Here is a 9,537-nt window from a genome sequence, read left to right on the forward strand (position 1 = left end):
ATTCCCATTACCAACCCCCTGCCCTATATCCATAAAAAATTTTTAGTTGCTGAATTCCATTTAAATTGAAAAATTTCAGACAAAGGAAGAAAGATAGAAAAAAATTGTCATGCAATTGAAATTTGGAGTAAGATTTGATCCCTCCCACTATTCCAGAGTGAGGCCATTAAAAATATGGTAACAAGAATTTTTTTAGGGGCAATGATTTTGACCCTTCCCAGTGAGCAAGTTATGATTAACAACTGTTTTAATGATGAGTTAATTTCTAACACTTAATAATGAAGTGAATTATGTCAAAGTTTGATGTTAAGAAGTCTATGCCCAAACCTCTATGCTACTGGTCCCTTTTAATTAAGTTTTAGTAAGTCTGTTCACACACCATGTCGGGCCTGATCAACCAACTTTCCCTAAGTACGTTTTCTACTTTGTGTCATGTTGACATGCAATACAATCTGTTGCTGAGGAAATCTCTTAACTATAAAAGATGATGCAACCCTTAAGGGGGGCAACTCTTCCATAGGGACCTAATTTGTAGTTTTGCATTCAATAAAAAGGGTGGATATTTATGTGATGGAATATACTGCAATATACTGCATGAATAGTTTTGCTTTAGCATACATTTATTGCTCTTTTTACTTTCTTTATTTGGTTATAATCAGGTGATGGCATAGCAGCATTAATAATAATTTTTGGCTGGTTGCTTTTTTGGTAACTTGTCAGAAGGAGAAAAATGTTTCAATCTGCTTTTTGAAAAATTGCATTTCATTCACCCATGCTGTGATCAATGGAGTATTATGTGATAAAAAATCATTCCAAGAAATTTTGGCATTCAACTGTAAAGTTGATTCGGCAAAGTGGATATGCAAGATAAAGAGTTGTATGCAGTCAAGACTCGGTGGCAGTCACACATAGCCAAATTGAAACTAATCTTCCCCATTTTGGATTTTTCACTAAACCCCATATTTTGCTCTGTTTTTAAAACTTGAGAAATTACAGGTGATCTTTCCACAAATGATTTATGCATCCATCAAGATTGTTTGATAGTTTGTTCCTGATATATATATATATATTGCAAAACACATCACAAAAGATGTACAAAGCGAAAGAAAAAAAAAGTATGCAGTGGATACAGAAAAAAAACAAAGAGGATTAAATTCAAAATTATTCAAGCAAGTCATCACAAAATAAATGAAAGAGTGAAGCATTATAGGCATTCAGAAGACGGCATGCAGTGTACCCAACAACCCACGGCAGACAGAGGAGACAGTGGTGAGTAAGTAAGCGGTTACAGAGTGATCAGTACTGTGCGACACTACTCCACGGAGGACAGTAGAAGAATTAAAAGACAGCTTTCGTCAGAGACTTGGTCGCAACATTTTATGTTTTTTTTAAAATTTTATACTGCGTTCAGTTCTCTAGGAATGCCCTATCAGTACACACACACAAACACACACACACGCACAACAAATAACCTTTCATCCCTATATGGCTTTTCTTACTAAAGCTCTTTCAGTACAAATGTTTAACTATTAACCGATATGGAAGGAAACAAAAAATGAACATTTTTGGATGATTTCAGGGGTGAAAGGTTTTTTGGTGAGAATGACTACTGCTGTTGACTTAAAAATCGGATGTGCACTACGGATTCCCCCTAAATATTATGTTAATATGTTTTTTTTTCTTCACATGAAAAATGAACAAATGTCACTGTCTTTTTCTCAATTCAGCGAGGCACAGTTTGCCCTTTAGAAGATTTCCATTACAAAGACAGCCAAACAATGACTCTTCCACACAGTTTGGGCAACAGTCACTGTCCTTTGAGCATCTTTCAGAGGTTGATGTACTCCACTCACAAATTCATCTGACTTACGTTATCTTGGTAACTTAAGCCGTCGCCAACATAGCCCGGCATGCTGACCGGCGGCGTTCCTGGGCCGTTTGCTGGGGAATTCTTCATGCCATCTATGTCACCTGGAAATGACAGATGGTCAGATATACCTAACTCATTGATCACCATCTACTTAGGACTTTTTAAATTATTTTTTTTATATCTTGATTTGTGGTACTGAATATAAATATCATACATATTAATAAGTTGTTATACATAATTTCCAAGTTATAAAGGTAATACATGTACTAAGCATACAGAATATCTAAATAGTACAAGCCAATTCTTGATTAATTTTGACAAAGCGATGAAAAAAGTCTCACCAGTATTCTATCTAAAACATACATATATACACAAAAATAGCCTTAGTTCCTATTGACTTCCATGTCCAATAATGCATTTATATGATAGCAGTGTTTGACCACTTATATCTGGGGGAGTAACAATTTCTCCACCCTTGTTAACTACTCACCACCATTCATAACCTGACCCATATCTGGACCCATGCCCATTCCTCCCTCAGGCCCGCCGGACATCCCAGGGAACTGCTGAAATAAATCGCATGCAGACATTATGAACATACATTTAATTGTACACTCATTGTGTATTTTCTCCTATGTTTCTTAAGCAAGCCAATTGTAATTCACATTGTTACAGAAAATGAAACGGATTAAATCTACATGATCAAGTCTTGCCAGTTTATGGATTAGTTGAAACATTTGACAACCTAAGACAAATCACAAACTGCACAGAATAATTATGATGTTGTCAGAATCAAATTCCCATACAAGACAACTTGCCTATTTCTTTTATCTAACGTCCTGAATTACACTGACAATAATTTACTTTTACCTAATATTTATGATTAAATCAATGACCTTTTACGATAAAGATGTAAATATAAACAATAAAAGGCAACCTTCAATGATTCAATTGGACTATGTCACTATAAAGATAGCGATCATTGCAAAAAAAAAATCCTTAATTTTTTCTGTAATGCAGCTACCTCTACATCCTGCACAAATCACCTAAGATAGCATTTTATCATTTAAATATGTTAATGTTCACGGTTAGGTCATCATTTCAACTGAGTTCTATTAAAACATTAGAAAGTAGCTGGCATGTAAAATATCATGGATAACAAAAATTGATTTAACTTTATAAATTATGATCACAAATTGTGATTAGTTGCCTGTAAACAACTACCTCTTAAATATGCCTTTAGAGATTTCAAACTGATGACCTATCTTATAAGGTATGAAGTTAATAGCCAAAGAATTGATACTTAAATAAACTGGGTTGGCAGGTGCCCTAATGTATCCCTTTAACTCCAAACAAATGCCCTAACATGGAGAACTTCTCCACAGAGGCCCTGACTTACTCACAAAATTCCCCAACAGGGACTTGACTTACCCCTTTTACTCCCAACTAACCTCTTAAATCTCACAACAGGTACCCTTATTTACACCAAGAACTTCCCAACAGGTGCCCTGACATACCTCTGAACCACAAAACAGGTGCCTTGAATTACAACATGAACTTCCCAACAGGAGCCACGACTTGCCCATTAAAGTCCCCAACTGGTGCCCTGACTTACTCCATGAAAGTCTCTACAGGAACCCCAACTTACCCCTGAAAGTCCCTAACAGGTGCCCTGACTTACTGGTACCCTGACTTACCCCATGAAAGTCGCTAACAGGTGCCCTGACCTACCCTATGAAAGTCCCTAACAGGTGTAAATGAGGACTACCCTGTGAAAGTCCCTAACAGGTGCCCTAGCTGACTTAACTTATGAAACTCCCATAAGCCCTGACATACCCCTAGAATTTCCAACAGGTGCATTAACTTAACCCAGAACTCCCCAACAGGTGCCCTGACTTACCCCTGGCATGCCTGGTAATCCTGGACCACCTTTCATCATACCATACATTCCATCTCCTGAATTTGTAGAATCTGTAAATATATACATGTAGTTTCACATTAAAACTGAAAATTAAAATCAGCGAGGACAATTTTTTTTTGTTTTAATTTATCCATAACACTAAAATGATATCAACACAGTATTGCATATTATTGGTTCATTTTATGCAGTTGCAAAATGCTTTCAAAGTTTCCTTTTCTTTCTTTATATGCAAAGGAGCATTTTAAAGAAAATTTCAATATAGCAGATAATTAATTTGGATATCAATAAAAATTTTGTCCTGTTTTGCAATTAATTAGATTATAAGTGGCATATTGCGTGATATCAATATTATATAAGCTATCTATGTGAGTCCTTGTTGGATGAATACAGATCCTATGTCACTCCTAGGGAACAAGGATCAACTTGTTAAAATATGAATGAACTAAACTTATGACTGTTTATTCAAAAAGACTCATGATTCTTAATTTCCTTCCAAACAATTTTATTTGAACATTTCTGATTGTGGCATGCCATCCATGCAATGTTCCATGCAACCATGCATTTTAATGGTAGATCAAAATTTGACAGAATCAATAGATCAGAATAGAGATCAACAAATTCTTTAACATTTTGTAATGCATAACAACAGATGGTGAAATCTGCAAGAAATGAGTTACAGTACTGCACAATATGTTAAAAGCAAAAGAAAATTCCAACAACTTTGTTATCTCAAACTATTATAAAAGTTATTCAACCAATTACCACATTGTTTGTAAAATTGTAATGGTGACTCATGCAACCTTATTGACACGTGTCACAGTGCAAAAGCAGAAAAAAAAAGACTCGTTAAGAAAAAAATATGTTCCAAAGTTTTGTGGTATTTGCATCATTTAAAAACAAGATATAAAACAAAATAAAAGAATAATATGAATCAAAACAATTTCCATTTCCTTCTGTATTGCAAAACCCGTAGAATGATTATTTTTTTCCAAATATCACAAAAGCTACTGAGAAGCATTGGAAAGAAGTCAATACATTCATTAATAGCCTGGGTCAACCATGTTTAACCACTGCACAGAAACCGTTTGACTTGGGGTTTCTCTTACCTAAACAAAGCATCTTTTGTGGTTCAACATCATCTGAGTAGCGGAAACAAGAAAGGAGAAAAAACACAGTCAGAGAAATACAGCAGTCTAAGCGTGGCAGGCTAGTTCATCTTGTTAGTCGGACAATAGTATCAAGTTTATGTTCAACACTCTGCATTGTTTATTTTGAAAGAAATATACTCTGATGACACTCAGATCTTTGATGAAAAATATTTTTTCCATGCAGAGATATGCAAGCAGGCTATATAGTTATTTGTTAAAGAATAATCACAAAATCTCAGAGTTTGCATATTGAGTATTGTATTTCTCATCCTTAATCCTTAAATATCCGCAGTTTTGATGATATCTACTGGAACACATATGGACAAATGAGCGATGAGGGATGATGTGCCTTGTGGCTATGAATTTTTGGCAACATAAATTTTTACCAAATTGTTATTAACATAAACAAAAACAAACAACTGAAGATAAGAATATTTCAGGGCTAGGTATGCTTTTCATAACATTTTGGAGTTTTAATGATATATTAGGGGTCAAGGTCAAATTGTGATGTCAAGGACAGATTACATCAACAACATTTACTGTCCATGTGCATTATGATGTTACTTGGTTACAAACTAGTGCCAAATGCCCACTGGATATAAAAACCTGGATGTCAGATGCATCAGTATTCTAATCTACATATGCTGCAAGAAGTTTCAAGCATGTACCACATGCTTTCAGAAAAATTTCTTTCTATGTCATTTTGAAAATAGAGCATTTTGAAAAAAAAAAGTAATCTATATCAAACCAAACTGAGTGTTAAGAACAAAACAAGGTGATTTGATATATGATCTTAAATGGATGAAAATGAGGAAAATAATGTTCCTATTAAGCTATGGAAAAAGGCACACTTAAAAAAAACCAAAACGTTTGAAAAAAAAAGAAATGGAATTCAGTCTGAAAGCAGTGCAGTACCCGGCATGTTGTCGTTGGGGATGTAGTCACCTGGCCTTGAGCTCATTCGTTGATGGCTGGCAGGAGAAAATGGCCCTTGAGATCCTACAGAGAATTTATAATACACAAATCAACCTCCCTCCTGCCAAAACACGTCCCATCTTTACTCAAATCTTGTTCATACATGTCGATTTTTTCAAAATTTCATGCAAAATATGATTAGATAATTTCTATCTATCTTCCTATACCTCAAATAAACATGCATGTTATTAAAACTCCTACAACTTCGTTGTAAGAGAATAGATAAATGTACATATACATTGCAAGAATGGAGCTTCTCAGTGACTTGATGTCTTCATAAACTTCAACCATACAAAATCCAAACTTTGAACTCTCCTACCGCACATAGAGGGACAACTAACCCGCTTGCATTAACGAAAATGTTCCTTTTTCCAAATACATCATTTATTTCAAAATCAAAATTTACAGAAGGTTTCTCATAAATTTTAAACAATCTTTTTCTTAAAAAAAGAAATTTTTTTTTGTAATAATGTGAGTGACCTAGGTTTTTTTGGGGGGGTGGGGGTGGGAGGGGGTGGTTATCAGGGGTCATACCTTGTGGACTTGGCATGATGGGAGTTCCAGGGGGCCCTCCTCCTCCAGGTCCCTACAAAGACACAGCAAACACTTAATACCACCTACATAATGTATATTTGTGCAATTTTTTTACTATCAAAACATCTAATGTGGCATCACACAGTATGCATGGCTATTTCCACCAAATTGCACTTGTACAAATTAATTCTTTAAATTTGCCATGAAACAGTTGTTTTTTCCTAGAAAATCCATTGACAATTGTAGTCATTTGGGTGAAAATATGACTGGTGAAAAATTTCCTCTCTAACAGTGATGCTTGTTTTTATAATAATCTTTAAACACCAAAGATTTGTAATCTAACTATGGCCGATATAAATTACTGGTATATGTGTTCAAGATGAGAAAACTAAAATGGTTCACAGTTCTGAGTTTTTGACACTTACATTATAACTTCCTGGTGATGCTGATGAGTAATTTATCTAAAATAGAAAGATATTTGTTAAAAATCATTTCTCTTCACACTGAGCTTTTCAACAAATTTAATTATCAACGTTTTGACAATGAAATTAACATTTCAGTTTACGCGGTCCTCTCTACAACACTTTCACTTACTGATGATGTGGTTGGTGCCCAAGGCCGACTGCCCTGTCCCCCTGACCTGCAATCACACAGAATTTCACAATGAAACAAGATAAAGAATTACTGTAAACCAATTTTTTATTCACGATGACCATTTCTCAATTCACTTCTGATAAATTGGTTCGCAAAATCAGTTATCTCCCTTACTCCATTATAAAGAAATTCACCCATTTTATAACTTTAGCTAGAGTTATCTCCCTTTCATCACTGTACTTACATAGACATAGGAGGCATTCCTGGCCCGACAGGACCCATATTATTTGGTGGTGGACCTCGCATACCGCCGTAACTTAATGAATCATACTGAAAACATCAATAAAGCAATTAATGTACACACGCATTGGATATTTCCACCTCTATAAAGACAAACGATATTTTTTCTGCCAAGTATGTTATCATCATAATTTTATCCATTTATTTTTCAATAAACTACATACTGGATTCATGGGTCCTGGCATTCTTCCGTGTGGCATCCTAGGCCCCATTGGACCCATACCAGGATGACCTAGTAAAGCAAAGAACACAGCAATAAAGAATTGTATTCACTTGACCTTGGTTAAACACATCATTATAGAGAACCTTATCCCTCATACACCATTTCCTCTGCCATAATTTGAAGCAAATTAAAATTGAAGACATTCATCAAAACCACTGTGAACAGGAAAACTATTAACATGATTGATCTTATAATCTTATGCAATCAAAATCTTGTGATAGGCATGATTATAGACACAAGCATTAATGAATGGGGAAAGACCTTGCAATACAAAAACTGTTAATTAGTTCTGAAAGGGATAAAAGTGGTATCTTGTGGCTCTATAGATACTGAAGAACAAAATCTCTCACAATCTATCTTCTGCTTGGGACAGAAAAAAGGAAAACTACATAAAAGCTATGTTTTGGTCCTCTGTGGGTTTGTCATTGGTTTTCATTGGTTTTCTCAGCCCCTGTGATGTCTCATTTCAAGTAGCATCAGAGGAGATAATACAAGCAGCAAATTAAGCAAACAGACGATGATCATTCCGTCATAAATACACTGTGACGTGTTGGAATGGATGCTTTAATTTTACCTTTGCACAGATTTACCCTTCACTCAGATTGAGGGAGTATTTTAATGAGGCTCCTCTCTCCCTTTTTTATGATTATGGAGTGTTTGGCAAGTGGGCTTTAAGATAAGCAATACAAGCAGAAAACCCACATTTGGCGAGAAAAGATCACATGTGATACACAGGAATCAGTTTTTGTCATTGCTGGGAGAACGAAATCCTCTTGGCATTTTGAGAAGACGCAAACCTCCCCTATCAGAGATACATGGGGAGGAAGAGATACCCCGGACTACTAACGCAGCCCTGCAGCAGACGGTCTTCAAAACAACCATGTTATTCTCGGAACTGAGTAATTTTCTAAAGTGTGTGATTTATCAAGAAGCCATCAAAGGGCATAGTGGGAGATTTGGGGGCAGGTGTCCATTAGGAAAGGAATTCCCGATTCTATCCATTCCACTGGCTGTCATCAACACACATAGGTGTTCCCAGATGCTTCACAAAACCTGTCAGAAAACACTGTCTGAGATCATAGTTTCATTCATTTCATACTTTATACAACAGACTTTTATTTCTCTGTGTTGTAGGCCAGTAATCAATCATGGATGTACATACATATGAGAGATGGCTTTTTTATTGGATTTCTAATTTCCAATACATTAATCATGATGGAAAATAATACTTCTCTTGCTTGTTTTTTTTTCCAATGAGAAAAAAAGTTATTTTTCTCTGTGATATCATGGACATAAAAATCAAACCAATTTAAAAGGTGAGTATCTTGTTTTTGTATCATAAATATTGAATTCAACTGAGAATAAAAACTGGGCTTAATGGATATTGCCCTGAAAAACTAGTCTTTCATTTGAAACTAAAAAAATTCTTTAAATGATGAATTGCTATTAAAAATAAAATTTCCTGCCAGATATGAATTGTCAGGACCAAACAAGGGATTTCCATTGAAAGCCCAATTGACAATCAATTTATATTATAATTTTTTTAGGGGCATGCTATTGACAGAAGTAATTTCAGCAATCATCAAAGTGAAGTAGAGGAATCTGTTTGATTATTTGTTGCGGCAGTTCAAACAGACCAATTTCTTTTTATCTTTTCTTCCCTATTTGATTTCACACTGTCATTATAAACTGCTTGCAAAATATCTCTCCCCCCCCCCTTCCCACCTCTAATAAAAAAAAAAAAAAGGCAGGATTTTGTTGTGATCATAAAGTAAAAGGATTGAACGGGAGATAAATCACATTATCACACAAAAAGACAGAAAGATGTTTACTCAATACCCATTTCAAGTTAGTAGACTGTATACTTCACAGGGAAAGAAAGATTTGCTTTCTGACGAAAAGCAGCAAAAGAAAGAGAACCCTTTCACAAAGTGTAACGAGCATGCAAAACTTGTTCTTGTAATGGACACCT

The 9,537-nt window shown here is 35.2% G+C and overlaps 1 protein-coding gene and 1 long non-coding RNA gene across 23 annotated transcripts in view; one reads left to right on the plus strand and one right to left on the minus strand.

The window, feature by feature from the left end:
• The window catches only part of LOC128166083 (single-stranded DNA-binding protein 3-like), a 45,752-nt gene that overhangs the window by 4,431 nt on the left and 31,784 nt on the right, over nucleotides 1-9,537 (minus strand). For 4 of the 14 annotated variants that reach the window (XM_052830997.1, XM_052830987.1, XM_052830998.1 and 1 more), the window contains 10 exons: nucleotides 7,507-7,574; nucleotides 7,287-7,372; nucleotides 7,043-7,088; nucleotides 6,874-6,909; nucleotides 6,449-6,500; nucleotides 5,855-5,938; nucleotides 4,898-4,930; nucleotides 3,771-3,841; nucleotides 2,361-2,436; nucleotides 1,871-1,971 (listed from right to left, as the gene is read on the minus strand). In XM_052830997.1, the coding sequence (XP_052686957.1) occupies nucleotides 1,871-1,971; nucleotides 2,361-2,436; nucleotides 3,771-3,841; nucleotides 4,898-4,930; nucleotides 5,855-5,938; nucleotides 6,449-6,500; nucleotides 6,874-6,909; nucleotides 7,043-7,088; nucleotides 7,287-7,372; nucleotides 7,507-7,574 (653 nt within the window). The remainder of the gene's footprint in view (nucleotides 1-1,870; nucleotides 1,972-2,360; nucleotides 2,437-3,770; nucleotides 3,842-4,897; nucleotides 4,931-5,854; nucleotides 5,939-6,448; nucleotides 6,501-6,873; nucleotides 6,910-7,042; nucleotides 7,089-7,286; nucleotides 7,373-7,506; nucleotides 7,575-9,537) is intronic. The other 10 variants (XM_052830993.1, XM_052830988.1, XM_052830991.1 and 7 more) reach the window with 9 other exon arrangements.
• The window catches only part of LOC128166085 (uncharacterized), a 16,686-nt gene continuing 14,767 nt past the window's right edge, over nucleotides 7,619-9,537 (plus strand). For 4 of the 9 annotated variants that reach the window (XR_008241109.1, XR_008241114.1, XR_008241115.1 and 1 more), the window contains exon 1: nucleotides 8,898-9,537. This exon is cut by the window's right edge and continues 374 nt beyond it. This is a non-coding gene — a long non-coding RNA (uncharacterized LOC128166085). The other 5 variants (XR_008241107.1, XR_008241113.1, XR_008241110.1 and 2 more) reach the window with 3 other exon arrangements.

Source organism: Crassostrea angulata, chromosome 10 (assembly GCF_025612915.1).
Source record: "Crassostrea angulata isolate pt1a10 chromosome 10, ASM2561291v2, whole genome shotgun sequence".
In the NCBI taxonomy this organism is placed as follows: domain Eukaryota; kingdom Metazoa; phylum Mollusca; class Bivalvia; order Ostreida; family Ostreidae; genus Magallana; species Magallana angulata.